A 16,602-nucleotide genomic window follows, 5' to 3' on the forward strand; every position below is an offset into this window, starting at 1 on the left:
GGAAAAATTTGTTTTCTGCTTTTTATTTAACAGTAAATTTTATACAAGTGATTTGACACAAACTTTTCACTTTTTACTTTAAAAGTCTATACGCAATTATCAGTCATTTCTCCTTAGAACCCTTTGAAGGTACTAGAGAAAATGAAGTCCAGGAGTAAGGATTGCTATAGGAAAAGTGACTATGAATAAAAACAACAAAGTCAGAAGGTAAGGAAATGAAACTGGAGAAGAATAAAGCATAGCCTAAGTATTTCTCTTCTAGGTTTTATGTATACGCACTTTTGCCTAAGATCAAAAATGTTTTATAAGAGGCAAACATTCAAAAAATAAGAAATACAAAGCAACTACATCTTCATAAAACGTTCTTCAGACTATTTTACTGTGCATATAGAATATCTACCACTGTGAAATATTTTGATTTGGTTTTTCTGTTCTCTACTAACTGCCCCAGTGAGGATCAGGCACCTCAATTTTTAGAAAAGTCTCTCCAAAAACGTTACCCACAGCGATGAGGGCAAAATCAGACAGCAGGGACCTGAAAATGATCATTCCCTCCATCCCCCTCTAGGTAGCAGAGAGAGACACGAGCCATGGACAACCTCAGCTCTGTGGCTGGGAACAGCAGCCAGTGCGGCAGGGACTACAAGATTACCCAGGTGCTCTTCCCACTCCTCTACACTGTCCTGTTTTTTGCTGGACTCATCACAAACAGCCTGGCAATGAGGATTTTCTTCCAAATCCGCAGCAAATCCAACTTTATTATTTTCCTTAAGAACACAGTCATTTCCGACCTCCTCATGATTCTGACTTTTCCATTCAAAATCCTCAGCGATACTAAACTGGGAACAGGACCTCTGAGGGCCTTTGTGTGCCAAGTTACCTCTGTCGTGTTCTATTTCACGATGTACATCAGTATCTCATTCCTAGGACTAATAACTATTGATCGCTACCAGAAGACCACCAGGCCCTTTAAGACAGCCAACCCCAACAATCTCTTGGGGGCTAAGATTCTCTCGGTTGTCATCTGGGCGTTCATGTTCTTAATCTCCTTGCCTAACATGATTCTGACCAACAGGAGGCCGAGTGACAAGACTGTGAAGAAATGCTCATTTCTGAAGTCAGAGTTTGGTCTGGTCTGGCATGAAATAGTCAATTATGTCTGTCAAGTCATTTTCTGGATTAATTTTCTAATTGTCATCGTATGCTATACGCTCATTACCAAAGAACTGTACAAGTCATATGTGAGAACAAGGGGCGCCGGCAAAGTCCCCAAGAAAAAGGTAAACATCAAGGTTTTCATTATCATTGCTGTATTTTTTATATGTTTTGTTCCATTCCATTTTGCCCGAATTCCCTACACCCTAAGTCAAACCCGGGACGTCTTTGACTGCGCTGCTGAGAATACTCTGTTCTACGTGAAAGAGAGCACACTCTGGTTAACGTCCTTAAATGCATGCCTGGATCCATTCATCTACTTTTTCCTTTGCAAATCCTTCAAAAACTCATTGATGAGTATGCTGAGATGTTCCAATTCTGCACCATCTCCATCCCATGACAACAGGAAAAAAGGACAGGATGGCAGTGACCCAAGTGAGGAGACACCAATGTAAATAAACTGAGATAACATTTCAGTCTATTCGTGTATAGAACTCCCCAAAGGCAAGCACTATGTGGAAAATATTAACACTGACTAAGAAGTAGCTGAGTTAGCAACAATAACTCTTGAAACAAGTAATAAATAAAAGACTACGAAAGCAATTTTCATGTATTTGTCCAATACTGAAAGCAATCTTAAGAAGCAGAGAGGTAACCTAACACGCAGCTGTGTAGCAAAACAAACTGCATCCAATCACCACGTACATGCAAAACTACACACAGGTCATGATATGTAGAGTTTTGACCAAACGGGTAACCATATAATAATGTATACTGTAATTTTAAAAAATACATTGATCGCAATCCTACTATGAATTTATTATAATCAGCTAAGAATGATAAATCTGATAAAATCACACCAATTATTATATACTAATATGTATATATACTTATACATGCTTATATATATATGTATATATTGCAGTCCCTTAACCAAATGCTGACCTATGTGATATTCCTTATAAAAATTTAAGTAATTGAGACATGTAAAAATAGTCATTACGAACTTCCAATTATGAGAAAAAACTTAAGGGATTTAAACTAATTGAAATGGTAACTGATCAGACTAAAAGGTTGTAAAACTACCTACTCAAGAAAAACAGCAGAAATAGCAAAGTTATTAAAACAGAGTTATTTTACAACATTCAAACACCAGGAATTTATGAATATTTCTTTAACAGCACAGAAACTGGTTTACTCATATTTTGATAACTTTAGTAAATCGAGGACCATCATTGATACTGATCTCTATTAACTAGCTTCTAAAAACTGCCTGCGTATTGGGCTAATGAACATTTCCCCTATGAGAAAAACGAATTAAATAAGATTATGCAGTTGAACAGTATGAACATTAATAGGAAAGTGATGAAAATGTTGGGAATTACCTGTTTGTCATTTGTGTATATAATAAATAATTAACATTAAACTCTAAAACATAATTTGTTGGAATTTCTTTGTTCAAAGTTATGAGATACTATAACTCATATTTTCTATACTCCTATATCAAATGAACCTATTTAAGAAAGGATAGTCGCCAATACTATACTTTTTATTACATGCTGAAACTCCAGTACTTTGGCCACCTCATGCGAAGAGTTGACTCATTGGAAAAGACCCTGATGCTGGGAGGGATTGGGGGCAGGAGGAGAAGGGGACGACAGAGGATGAGATGGCTGGATGGCATCACTGACTCGATGGCCGTGAGTCTGAGTGAACTCCGGGAGTTGGTGATGGACAGGGAGGCCTGGCGTGCTGCGATTCATGGGGTCGCAAAGAGTCGGACACGATTGAGCGACTGAACTGATTAGGCAAAATCTATTTTGAAGGTGATATCTCATGTCAATTAGTTCGTTGTTGTTATTGTTGTCTAGTTGCTAAGTCATGTCTGACCCTTTAAAATCCCGTGGACTAAAGCACACCAGGCTCCTCTGTCCATGGGATTTCCCAGGCAAAAATACTGGAGTAGGTTGCCTTTTCCTTCTCCAGAGGATCTTTCCAACTGAGGGATCAAACCTGCTTCTCCTGCATTGGCAGGCAGGTTCTTTACCACTGGAACACCAGGGAATCCAATTAGTTCATACCTAAATGAAAAATTAGGTCAAACTTATAATGTTGTGAGATTCCACACAAGCCATATTGTTTTTTTAATGTAAACAAAACACACATCACACTTGGAAATGGACATGATTTACCAATTATTTATGATCCTCAGAGGTGATTCCCAAATACAAAGCAGAGATACCAATATCTAAATATAATGTGAGAAGAAATAAAAGGGATTAGCTGTAGTAAAAGGAAGTTCACCGAATTCCAATATAATAGATTCTATTCTACTAAGTTAAATTTCAGTACAAAGCTGAGCTCGTTTAACTCTCTAGACAGTAACTATTCTCAAGCAAGCAGCCACATTTCCTTCTCTAGCACTTCTGCAAGCGAGCACTGGATGTCAGTGCAGATGAACACAGAGATACAAATCAAAAAAGATGCATATTCGACCTACTGCTAGGGCAAAGGCAATAGCCGTTTCTGCCAGAGAGGCCAATGCACTTCACTCTAATGTCCTATGAGCAAACTCGTTCTGTAAGAACACCAGGATATTTGAGCTGGAAAAGAAACAAGGATCAACAAATCTGACTACCTTACTTTGAATATGGGAAATATAAAGGGCAGATCTACTCCTCAATCTAGCCAAATTACGGGTAGACTGGCCACGGATTAGAGCTGGCCGCGTCATGCTGCCAGGGTCACACTAGGTGTCGGAAGACTGCATGGCAGGCAGAGATTTCCTGAATAATCTTTCATTTGGGATTAAATGCATTCACAGAGATGATGATTTCAAAAAGAGAAATAACCAGAAAAGCTAATCGTGTAACAATACTTTTGCAAAACAAACAAAACAAACTTGTTCAATGTTTGGAATTATCTAGGTTATTATACATAATATGAAAAATTTATGTTAAACTGATCATACTAAACCATACTTAGTTGAGAGTTTTTATTCAAATACATTAGAAGCGTATACTCCTTTATCAAATCTCAAACTGAACCCATTCAAGACAGATTAAGAGATCACTATGGAGTACTCATTTTACACAGAACATGTCACTATCTCTAGCTTTAGCAATTTTAATATACACAATATATCTCTCATTTCACAATAACTTCAAAAAGAGAGAGAGAGAGACATCAAATTTTGTAGATAGAGATTCAGAAGATGAGACAGACAAAACACAGTCATGCCCATAAAAGTGGCTAAGAAGTCCTAATGATGCTGGTTACTGGCATTTTCTCCCAGTGGTTTCTTATATAAATAATCTAAAGCAGGTGTGACAAATTTTAACCTGCAAGTCAAATCTAGCCCAGCACCTGATTCATACAACCTGTGATTTAAGAATGGTTTTTACACTTTCAAATATTTGCAGGAGGAAAATTGGAAGAATAAAACTTCACACTGCACAAAGTTGTATGACATTCAAATTTCACTGTCTGTAAGGTTTTATTAGCACACAGCCACACGCACCCACGGTTTACTATGTCTGATTTCCTGCTACAACAACAGGGCTGAGTAGTTGTGACAGACTGAGGGGCCACAAAACCTAAATATTTACTACCTGGCTGTTTAGAAGACTGACAGCTCTGCACTGGAACCCTAAAACTTCAAAGAAATGCACTGTATAGAGAAAGAGCCCTCTCTTCATGCATCTCAGTGTTTCAGCAGCTTTGCACTGAAAACATCTGCAGGTCCCTTTGGCTGATCTAGGTCATAATGGCTGGCTGGTAACATTCAAAGTGGAAAGTGGGATTATATTGATGCTGGTGGGAACAAAATATGCAAATATACTTACAAGCCAATAAAAGAAACAGCCTGACTTTAAAAACATAAATAAATAAAAATGGGAAAGGGGCAAGAGAAATCAATTCCCAAGAGAAATACAAATAGATATTAAAAATATGAAAAGATATGCACCGTCATTAATAAACAAGTTTATGTTTACATGACATGGCTTTTTTCACCTGTAAATTTAGAATTGATTTAAAAGATTTTTAACAATTTTGTTGGGAATCCCATTTGATGAGACAAAAAATTAGTATAATCTTTCGGGAAAACTTTTTAAAATACCATTCAACATATCAATGCATATCCTTTGATCCAGAAATCCCACTTCTAGGAAACTTTCTATAAATATATGTTGGAATAAATACATAAAAATACATGGAGTGGTATTTGATCTACAGCATGTTTTTAATGGAGAAAAATTGGAGGGAAAAAAAGTAAATACCCAAAAGCAACAGCTTATATAAACTATGATAACTTTATATAGTATAACCCTTTTATAAAAATTGTTAGTAAATCTTTATATACTAACATGGAATTTTAAAAAGATGTAATATGTCAATAAATAAATATATATATACACACATATACATATTTGCACACACATTGGTACATATATTTAAGGAGGATTAACTTTCACTGTGCAGAAGCATGATGTCAGTGACGGACCAGGCAAAAGTGCGGCCTCGGAGAGGAGCTATCCCACGTCAAAGGAGTGGTGGCTGCGCGGGCGCAGGAGGGCCGAGAGGAGCTACTCCACATTCAAGGTCAGGAGGGACGACCTCATCCAAGGTAAGGAGCAGTGGCTGAACTTTGCTGGAGCGGCCGTGAAGACATACCCCACGTCCAAAGTAAGAGAAACCCAAGTTAGGACAGTAGGTGTTGCAAGAGAGCATCAGAGGGCAGACACACTGAAACCATAATCACAGAAAACTAGTCAATCTAATCACACTAGGACCACAGCCTTGTCTAACTCAATGAAACTAAGCCATGCCCTGTGCGGCCACTCAAGATGGGCAGGTTATGGTGTAGAGGTCTGACAGAATGTGGCCCACTGGAGAAGGGAATGGCAAACCACTTCAGTATTCTTGCCTTGAGAACCCCATGAACAGTATGAAAAGGCAAAATGATAGGATACTAAAAGAGGAACTCCCCAAGTCAGTAGGTGCCCAATATGCTACTGGAGATGAGTGGAGAAATAACTCCAGAAAGAATGAAGGGATGGAGCTAAAGCAAAAACAATACCCAGTTGTGGATGTGACTGGTGATAGAAGCAAGGTCCAATGCTATAAGAGCAATATTGCATAGGAACCTGGAATGTTAGGTCTATGAATCAAGGCAAATTGGAAGTGATCAAACAGGAGATGGCAAGAGTGAACGTTGACATCCTAGGAATCAGTGAACTAAAATGGACTGGAATGGGTGAATTTAACTCAGATGACCATTAAATCCACTACTGCAGGCAGGAATCCCTTAGAAGAAATGGAGTAACCATCTTGGTCAACAAAAGGGTCCAAAATGCAGTACTTGGATGCGATCTCAAAAACGATAGAATGATCTCTGTTTGTCTCCAAGGCAATCCATTCAATATCACGGTAATCCAAGCCTATGCCCCAACCAGTAATGCTGAAGAAGCTGAAGTTCAACAGTTCTATGAATACCTACAAGACCTTTTAGAACTAACACCCAAAAAAGATGTCCTTTTCATTATAGGGGACTGGAATGAAAAAGTAGGAAGTCTAGAAACACCTGGAGTAACGGGCAAATTTGGCCTTGGAGTACAGAATGAAGCAGGGTAAAGGCTAATAGAGTTCTGCCAAGAGAATGCACTGGTCATAGCAAACACCCTCTTCCAACAACACAAGAGAAGACTCTACACATGGACAACACCAGAAGGTCAACACCAAAATTAGATTGATTATATTCGTTGCAGCCAAAGATGGAGAAACTCTATACATTCAGCAAAAACAAGACCGGGAGCTGACTGTGGCCTCAGATCATGAACTCCTTATTGCCAAATTCAGACAAGAAGAAATTGAAGAAAGTGGGGAAAACCACTAGACCATTTAGGTATGACCTAAATCAAACCCCTTATGATTATACACTGGAAGTGAGAAGTAGATTTAAGGGACTAGATCTGATAAAGTGCCTGATGAACTATGGACGGAGGTTCATGACATTGTACAGGAGACAGGGATCAAGACCATTCCCATGGAAAAGAAATGCAAAAACCCAAAATGGCTGAGGAGGCCTTACAAATAGCTGTGAAAAGAAGAGAAGTGAAAAGCAAAGGAGAAAAAGAAAGATATAAGCATCTGAATGCAGAGTTCAAAAGAATAGCAAGGAGAGATAAGAAAGCCTCAGTGATCAATGCAAAGAAATAGAGGAAAGCAACAGAATGGGACAGACTAGAGATCTCTTTAAGAAAACTAGAGATACCAAGGGAACATTTTATGCAAAGATGGGCTTGATAAAGGGCAGAAATGGTAGGGACCTAACAGAAGCAGAAGATATTAAGAAGAGGTGGCAAGAATACATAGATGACTGTACAAAAAAGATGTTCACGATCCAGATAATCACAATAGTGTGATCACTCACCTAGAGCCAGACATCCTGGAATGTGAACTCAAGTGGGCCTTAGGAAGCATCACTACAAACAAAGCTAGTGGAGGTGATGGAATTCCAGTGGAGCTATTACAAATCCTCAAAGATGATGCTGTGAAAAGTGCTGCACTCAATATGCCAGCCAATTTGGGAAATTCAGCAGTGGCCACAGGACTGGAAAAGGTCAGTTTTCATTCCAATCCCAAAGAAAGGCAATGTCAAAGAATGCTCACACTACTGCATACCTGCACTCATCTCACACGCTAGTAAAGTAATGCTCAAAATTCTCCAAGCCAGGCTTCAACAATAAGTGAACTGTGAACTTCCAGATGTTCACTGGTTTTAGAAAAGGCATAGGAACCAGAGATCAAATTGCCAACATTCGCTGGATCATGGAAAAGCAAGAGAGTTCCAGAAAAACATCTATTTCTGCTTTACTGACTATGCCAAAGCCTTTGACTCTGTGGATCACAATAAACTGTGGAAAATTCTGAAAGAGATGGGAATACCAGACCACCTGACCTGCCTCTTGAGAAACCTCTATGCAGGTCAGGAAGCAACAGTTAGAACTGAACACAGAACAACAGACTAGTTCCAAATAGGAAAAGGAGTATGTCAAGGCTGTATATTGTCACCCTGCTTATTTAACTTATATGCAGAGTACATTATGAGAAACGCTGGGCTGGAGGAAGCACAAGCTGGAATCAAGACTGCTGAGAGAAATATTCATAAGCTCAGATATGCAGATGACACCACCCTTATGGCAGAAAGTGAAGAGGAACTAAAAAGCCTCTTGATGAGAGTGAAAGAGGAGAGTGAAAAAGTTGGCTTAAAGCTCAACATTCAGAAAACGAAGATCATGGCATCTGGTCCCATCACTTCATGGCAAATAGATGGGGATACAGTGGAAACACTGGATGACTTTATTTTTGGGGCTCCAAAATCACTACAGATGGTGACTGCAGCCATGAAATTAAAAGACCCTTACTCCTTGGAAGGAAAGTTATGAGCAACCTAGATAGCATATTAAAAAGCAGAGACATTACTTTGTCAACAAAGGTCCATCTAGTCAAGGCTATGGTCTTTCCAGTGGTCTTGTATGGATGTGAGAGTTGGACTGTGAAGAAAGCTGAGTGCTGAAGAATTGATGCTTTTCAACTGTGGTGTTGCAGAAGACTCTTGAGAGTCCCCTGGACTGCAAGAAGATCCAACCAGTCCATCCTAAAGGACATCAGTCCTTGGGTGTTCACTGGAAGGACTGATGTTGAACCTGAAACTCCAATACTTCGTCACTTCACGCAAAGAGTGGACTCATTTGAAAAGACCCTGATGCTGGGAAAGATTGAGGGCAGGAGGAGAAGGGGATGACCGAGGACGGGATGGCTGGATGGCATCACCGACTTGATGGACATGAGTTTGGGTAAACTGTGGGAGTTGGTGATGGACAGGGAGGCCTGGCGTGCTGTGATTCATGGGATTGCAAAGAGTCGGACACCACTGAGCGACTGAACTGATCTTTCTACTGTATATTAATATGTCAATAACTGAATTCTTCAAACTTTTTTTATAACAAAATTATGAAACTGGATACTAATATAGATATTTCAGATTATAGTGTAAATTTATTGCCTGTTTCCAGTTATATGTAGAGATTTTATAATACCAAATTCATTTATACACATGGATCACTACAGTAATGTTAAGCTGCATAATGTATTTTAGATTACTACCACCTTGGGTTAGGGCTTCTCTGATAGTTCAGTTGGTAAAGAATCCGCCTGCAATGCAGGAGACCCTGGTTTGATTCCTGGGTCAGGAAGATCTGCTGGATAAGGGATAGGCTACCCACTCCAGTCTTCTTGGGCTTCCCTGTGGCTCAGCTGGTAAAGAATCTCCCTGCAATGTGGGAGACCTGGGTTTGATCCCTGGGTTGGGAAGACCCCCGGGAGAAGAGAAAAGCTACCGACTCCAGTATTCTGGCCTGAAAAATCCCATGGAGTCCATGGGGTCGCAAAGAGTCAGACTCCACTGAGCAACTTTCACTTTCACTTCACTTTCATCTTGGGTTAATTTAGTGTGAGATTTTAAACACTTTTATATAATCTGGGGAAGTACCATGATATCCTTCGATGGGAAGTAAAAGGCTCTTCTATGAGTACAGGAGTTCCAATTTTGACTTTCATTTCAATTGAAAGCAAATACTTCCTCATCTTTTCCATTATTATTTATATGGTACTGGTTACATTGATAGGAACTTTATACTGTTGAGTTTGATTCAAAAGACATTCCGTAAGGAGATGACAAATTCTTCGTTCATTTCCATTTGGCAGGCTTCTAATTTCTAATACTTTTCCTTACATATTTAACTCTCTCCTGATAATACTGCTGTGAGCCAATTTATGTTTTCAACTGAGTACCTCACTTTGAGACAAAAAGATTCACAAATCCATGAAAGTGTATTATGTGTGTGAAGTCGCTCAGTCGTGTCTGACTCTTTGCAACCCCATGGACTGTAGCTTACCAGGCTCCTCTGTCCATGGGATTTTCCAAGCAATAGTACTGGAGTGGACTGCCATTTCCTTCTCCAAGGGATCTTCCTGACCCAGGGATCAAACCCAGGTCTCCCGCATTGTAGACAGACGCTTTATCGTCTAAGCCAAAGTGGATTATACCTCTTAGCAACAAGAAACATCCAGCTCAAAAACTCCAGAATTTGATAAGCACTCCCACACTCATCCTGTCTCTGGCAGTCGGAAGAGAGAGGGCCTGGTTCCAAGCGGGAGGCTCTGGAACCGAACTGTGTGGGTTTGCAGAGGGCTTCAGTTGCAGGACTTCGGGCAACCTGCTTAACGCCTGTGATTCCATTTTCTCATCTGTAAAATAGGACAGATCTCTGAGCTTTTGTAAGAGTTCAGTTCAGTTGCTCAGTCATGTCCAACTCTTTGCGACCCCATAGACTACAGCAGGCTAGGCTTCCCTGTCCTTCACCACCTCCCAGAGCTTGCTCAAACTTGTATTCAAGTCGGTGATGCCATCCAACCATCTCATCCTCTGTCATCCCCTTCTCCTCCTGCTTTTAATCTTTCTCAGCATCAGTGTCTTTTCCAATGAGTCAGTTCTTCACGTCAGGTGGCCAAAGTATTGGAGCTTCACTTCAGCATCAGTCCTTCCAATGCAGGACTGATTTCTTTAAGAAAGACCACATAATCACTTAGAACAGTATATCTAGTGTGATTTCATTGGTTTTGCCTAAATTCCTTTGAGCTTGATGAGATTTTAAATGTTTTGTTGAGGAACCTGCCAGATCATAATAATTTCTAGGACCTTTCATGGTATATCTTCTTTGATTCACTCCTGTAGTCGGTTATTCCCACAGGTATAGAGTATTCCATTTTTAATTTCACTTAACAAGAAACTTACTAACATAAACCATTTCACAAATGTTATTCAAAGCACTTGGCAAACATTCAAACATTGTTATACCCTTAACAACCCAGTGAAGCAAATGCTATTATTTATTTTCACTGTTATGAGGGGACAATGGATTCATAGAGAGCCTAAGTAACTTGACCAAGGTCACAAGAAAAGTAAGTTGGAATATAAGGAAATGAACCCAGGCACTCTGGCTCGTGAGCATTGCTCCTGTCCCATCCCAGCCTCTCAGGTGCAGCATCAAGGCAGACGACCCTCCCCTAGTGGGGACCAACACTGCTGTGAACTAAGAGACCACTGGCTAACACATATGAAGCACACAGACATAAAGGAGTCTGTTGGATATTTCCTATGGTCAAACATTTTGAAACCTATATTTAAGAGAAGATACTTCTGTAACTCTAGAAATGCCACCATAAATCAGTTCCCCTTTTGAGGTTTCCCACTCTTTGGCATTTTGAAATTTGACCAAAAAGTTATTTCCAGTTTTCATATTATGAAAATAACTTGTACAGCATTTCCCTTGTTTAAACTGAAACTATCCCAAACCTGCATCTAAATAATGGATTTGGAGCCATCAGGAAATTTATACTTAATTACATAGGTCTAATTCCTCTATTTAAATTTTTGTCTAAGTTTGTTTTCATTCTCTACTGAAGCAAACAATAGGATATATGTTTTAATTATGTTCCATAACATTAATAAAACTCAAAATCTGTATTTCCAAGAAACAATTTATCTAAGTCAAACATCAATTTTTCTTTTTAAATTTATTTATTTTAATTGGAGGCTAATTAGTTTACAATACTGTAGTGGTTTTTGCCATACATCGACATGAATCATCCATGGGTGTACATGTGTTCCCCATCATGAATCCCCCTCCCACCTCCCTCCCTATCCCCATCCCATCCCTCAGGGTCATCCCAGTGCACCAGGCCTGAGCACCCTATCTCATGCATCAAAACTGGACTAGCGATCTATTTCACATATGATAATATACATGTTTCAATGCTGTTCTCTCAAATCATCCCACCCTCGCCTTCTTCTCCCACAGAGTCCAAAAGTCTGTTCTTTACATCTGTGTCTTCTGCTGTCTCGCATATAGGGTCATATGGTCTAAATTCCATATATAAGAATTAATATACTGTATGGATGTTTTCCTTTCTGACTTACTTCACTCTGTATAATAGGCACCAGTTTCATCCACCTCGTCAGAACTGATTCAATTGCATTCTTTTTAATAGCTGAGTAATATTCCATTGTGTCTATATACCACAGCTTTCTTATCCATTCTTCTGCCAGAGTACCAATTTTTCAAACTGTGCCACCACAATGGTAGTTTCAACCCAAATTATTAGGCATCCTATTCTCTCAGAAAAATGTCCAGTGGGTTACTGAATTCTCAGAGTTCACCGAAAATGCTCGATCAAGCCAACACAACAGTCTAGTCCAATCCTGTGGTAAAACTCACAGCAAGAAATATGAAATGAAACTCACCATGGAGAACTCCACATTACCTCATTAGATCTCCTGATTTCCTCATTCACTTTATCTGGTGAGGAAACATTTCTTCATAGACAACAACTTTCTCCTTACAAAAGCAGCAATTACATCCTTTCAGAAATTTTACAGAATTCGGCTCAAGGTTGATGAAATTCCTGAAATCTTCAGCACTTTGCCAAGTCACAAATAGAGGAACAGAGTTCCAAAAAATGGCTTTCCCGTAAGTAAAATAGTGTATTTCCATTTAAATCTGCAGGTCGTTCACCAGAGCAGTGAGTAGCTAACATTTTTTTCATGCTTCACATGTAGTCAGCACTATCCTAGGCATTCACCTCAGTCTCTAAACACCGAAGTATGCAGTATTATTACACCCATTGCACAGATGGGGAAAATGAGGTTCAAACCTACTAAATCATTTGTCTATTATCTACTGCCTAGTAATACGTGAGTCTGAAATTCTAACCCCCCAAATCTGGCCCAAAATAGGCCTTGCCTCTTAGAAAATATATCACTTCATCTCTCAAAGGTTGAAAGACCAAACAAAAGATTAAGATAAATGTCTATAGAAATCATCAGGTCATCCCAATGAACACAAATTTCTGAAAAGAACAGTCTACAAGGGTGCATGCAGATGATGACGCTGTCTGGTTTTAGAGTCAACACTTACTCTCCTATAGTTTAAGGCTATTTTCTTTACAATTTCTCCCTCCTGTTATTATAAGGCATTAAAAATTTCACTGAACATGCAGAGAAGATAAACTGCAGGAAAGTTATTATACGAGAAAAATATAAAAATGACTGCAACTGAACTGATTTATTCAAACCATAGTACATTAACAGTACCTAAGTTTAAAATAAAGAGGTTCCTTATTAGAGAACCCCTCAAAGGATTACATATGAAGAGGTTCTAATGGATCTCACTGCACACGTGAAAATGAGGAAGGAAACTTGGTATAAGAAAGCAGAACAGCATTTGCTTCATATGCCTTTCATGGGCTGAACTAATGACTGCCTCGATCGATCAGAAGACACTGAGCTGAGTTTTCTTCCAAACAAAGGTGAATTTCAATTGTTATTATGAGTGGCTTGCTTATAAACAGTAGAATATTTTCAAGAGGGAAAAATGCTTTAAGTTTAACATTCTATAAACCATAGATTATAAGCACAGGAAATGACACAGTGTACAGCAGTGCAACACGGATACTTTTACCTCTGTGCCAGTTTTATTTTACTGCCAGGTAATTAAAAGTAGAACCTGCGAATGGGGTAGAGTCTGTTATTTGGATTTCATCAGGGTATGAAAGTAATGGGACTGTTAATTAAGTACCAAAACTGTACTATGGGCTTTAAAAATGCTAGCCAGAAATAACATGTGCTTTCTCAACGGATTTATTAAACGTGATGAATGAATTTAAGGTGCAAACATGCTGCAAACCTAAAGTCTGTTTTTAACAAGGAGCATTTTGAAGTCATGAAATGCTTTTTGTTTTACTTTGTGTATATGTTTTTTTAACAGATGACACTGGAAACCACGAATGTGACAGGGATGAAGGGCTTCAACGGGTCTGAGCGGTGCCCCCGAGACCTGAAGACGGCACAGCTGGTGTTCCCGGCCATCTACACTATTGTTTTCTTCATGGGCATCCTGCTGAATGCTTTGGCCCTGTGGGTGTTCATTCATATTCCCAGCTCCTCCACCTTCGTTGTATACCTCAAAAACACTTTGGTAGCTGACTTGATAATGACGCTCACGCTTCCATTTAAAATCCTCTCCGACGCTCGTCTCGGACCCTGGCAGCTCAGAGCCTTCGTGTGTCGTTTCTCTGCCGTTATCTTTTATGACACCATGTACGTGGGCATTACACTGCTGGGGCTCATAGCCTTTGACAGGTTCCTCAAGATCATCAGACCTTTCGGAAAATTCTTCGTACAGAAACCTGCTTTTGCAAAAGGGGTCTCAACCCTCATCTGGCTCTTTTTGTTCCTCCTCTCGCTGCCAAACATGATCTTGAGCAACAAGGAAGCAACACCATCTTCTGTGAAAAAGTGTGCCTCCTTAAAGGGTCCTCTGGGGCTGAAATGGCATGCAGCAGTGAATTACATTTCCCAGTTCATCTTCTGGACTGTTTTTGTCCTAATGCTTCTCTTCTATACGGTTATTGCAAAAAAGGTGTATGATTCTTACAGAAAGTCCAAGAGTAAGGACAGCAAGAACAACAAAAGGCTAGAAGGTAAAGTGTTTGTTGTCGTGGCTGTTTTCTTTGTGTGTTTTGCTCCGTTTCATTTCTCCAGAATCCCATATACTCACAGTCAAACCAACAGTAAGACTGATTGCCGACTGCAAAATCAACTGTTTCTAGCTAAAGAAGCAACTCTCTTTTTGGCAGCAACTAACATTTGCATGGATCCCTTAATATATATACTCTTATGTAAAAGATTCACAGAGAGGCTACCGTGCATGAAAGGGAGGCAGACTGCAACATTCACTCAGGAAAATCATACGAGTCAGTCGGACAATATAACCCTAGGCTGATAACCTTATCATGGTTAACTATTTATTGATGAGACTTCAAATGACAATTTACTTGGAAATCAAACCTAGGCAATGAAAAAAAAATGGATTAGAACAAAAGTTGGGTTACTTTTTACTATACTGGTTTATAGAAAGGATCATGTCAACTTTAATTCCACTGTAATCTATTCATAAGCAGAATAAAGCCTTAGTAAGAGAAAGCACAATAGGGAGCAAATGGTGGCCACTAGAGGTCACCTTTTCAAGAGCATTCACTTCCACTTTGGAAAAAGTGTATTATGGGGAAATGTATGTTTCTAAAAACACCTTTTTTTTTAAATATAAAGAAATATATTCCTTCACTCTAAAATGCCTCTTCAAGTTCTTTTGCATGTAATTCAAACAACACTACTGCTTTTGTATCCCACTTGCCAATTTAAAAAACAACAAAAAAAAAAAACGACAACTTGCAAGTCCTTTGGTGAGAACTGAAGCTAGAGGTTGAAATGGATGCTAGAAGGAAAGCCTCTGGGGAGTAGGTCAGAAAGCCCTTTGACACCAGATTGTACTTCTCCTTACAATTACAAATGGCCTCTTCCCCAGTATGCCACTACACTAGAGGAGGCACGAGCAGCGTTATTAAGTCATAAAAAATACCGGAATACATCCTGCTGCTAAGTTGCTTCAGTCGAATACATCCTAAGTGTGTACAATTCAAGAGTAAGAATACTGTATTCTAAAGTCTTTGGGATCTTCTCTCTGCCCAGCAGATACTCTAACGGTGGTGCAATATTCCACCTATTCAGCAAAGCCTTCCAGCACCTCCGCGCTCTTTCCTCACGTCTCTGGTTGAAAACAACTACTTCTCCCACATCTGGGTAGAGTCTCAATGCAGATTTCCTATAGATAGCAGTATTCTTGAATGCATCCTCTAATGATGGTCAGGATTATTTAAGAAAGGCAACATGTTTTAAAGACAGAAATATGCCATGTTTTCTTGGTATCGCCCGTGATACTTTCAACAGATAGTAAATTACTAATATTTTAAATAGAATATGTCATTATGCCATTTCTCGGTACGTATATAGACAGAAATGCTGACCCACAATCAGTGATATCCATACTGGGAAATCTTTAGAGGATGATGACCTATTTGTACTTATGTATCTCTGCATTTCCCCAAATACTTTTGTGGTTTAAAAAAAAAAAAAAAAACCTTAAAGTATGTTCATCTGCAGTTGTGGGTGCTGATTTGTACCTTCTAGATAAAATGTACAAAGGAGTACTTATGCTCTGCAGATATGCCAGTAGCTCCAATACAAACATCACAATGTGAAGCCCACATCTTCTTCCATGGCCCCAAAAACCCTAGCACTTGCCTGAACTTTCTAGCACTTTCTCCTAACTGTTCTTCCATCCCTGGAACTCTCTTATATAAGTTTATAACTATCAGAAAATGCCATGCTCCTATTTTACCCCTGTGTCAATGAACATGTAAATTTCCCTCTGACTCACCAAGAAAACCTTTACCCATCCATGGAACTCTAAGTTGCCATTACTC

At 39.3% G+C, this 16,602-nt stretch overlaps 3 protein-coding genes across 5 annotated transcripts in view; 2 read left to right on the forward strand and 1 right to left on the reverse strand.

Moving 5' to 3' along the window:
- P2RY12 (purinergic receptor P2Y12) overlaps window positions 1-2,589 on the forward strand; it is a 49,820-nt gene extending 47,231 nt beyond the window's left edge. For all 3 annotated transcript variants that reach the window (XM_005675443.3, XM_013965747.2, XM_018049013.1), the window contains one exon: window positions 569-2,589. In XM_005675443.3, coding sequence (XP_005675500.1) covers window positions 591-1,610 — 1,020 coding nt within the window. In that variant the 5' untranslated portion in view covers window positions 569-590 and the 3' untranslated portion in view covers window positions 1,611-2,589. The remainder of the gene's footprint in view (window positions 1-568) is intronic.
- Window positions 1-16,602, reverse strand: part of MED12L (mediator complex subunit 12 like) — a 360,401-nt gene that overhangs the window by 91,779 nt on the left and 252,020 nt on the right. The gene's annotated exons all lie outside the window — the stretch shown is intronic.
- P2RY13 (purinergic receptor P2Y13) lies at window positions 13,279-15,497 on the forward strand. Its single transcript, XM_013965759.2, has 2 exons — window positions 13,279-13,587; window positions 14,046-15,497. Exon 2 carries the CDS (start codon window positions 14,046-14,048, stop codon window positions 15,060-15,062), a length of 1,017 nt encoding a protein of 338 aa, XP_013821213.1. The 5' UTR covers window positions 13,279-13,587; the 3' UTR covers window positions 15,063-15,497.

Source organism: Capra hircus, chromosome 1 (assembly GCF_001704415.2).
Source record: "Capra hircus breed San Clemente chromosome 1, ASM170441v1, whole genome shotgun sequence".
Classification (NCBI taxonomy): Eukaryota; Metazoa; Chordata; class Mammalia; order Artiodactyla; family Bovidae; genus Capra; species Capra hircus.

Coding starts and splice junctions, on each gene's coding strand:
- P2RY13 (XM_013965759.2), top strand. CDS start 14,046: ATGACACTGGAAACCACGAATGTGACAGGGATGAAGGGCTTCAACGGG.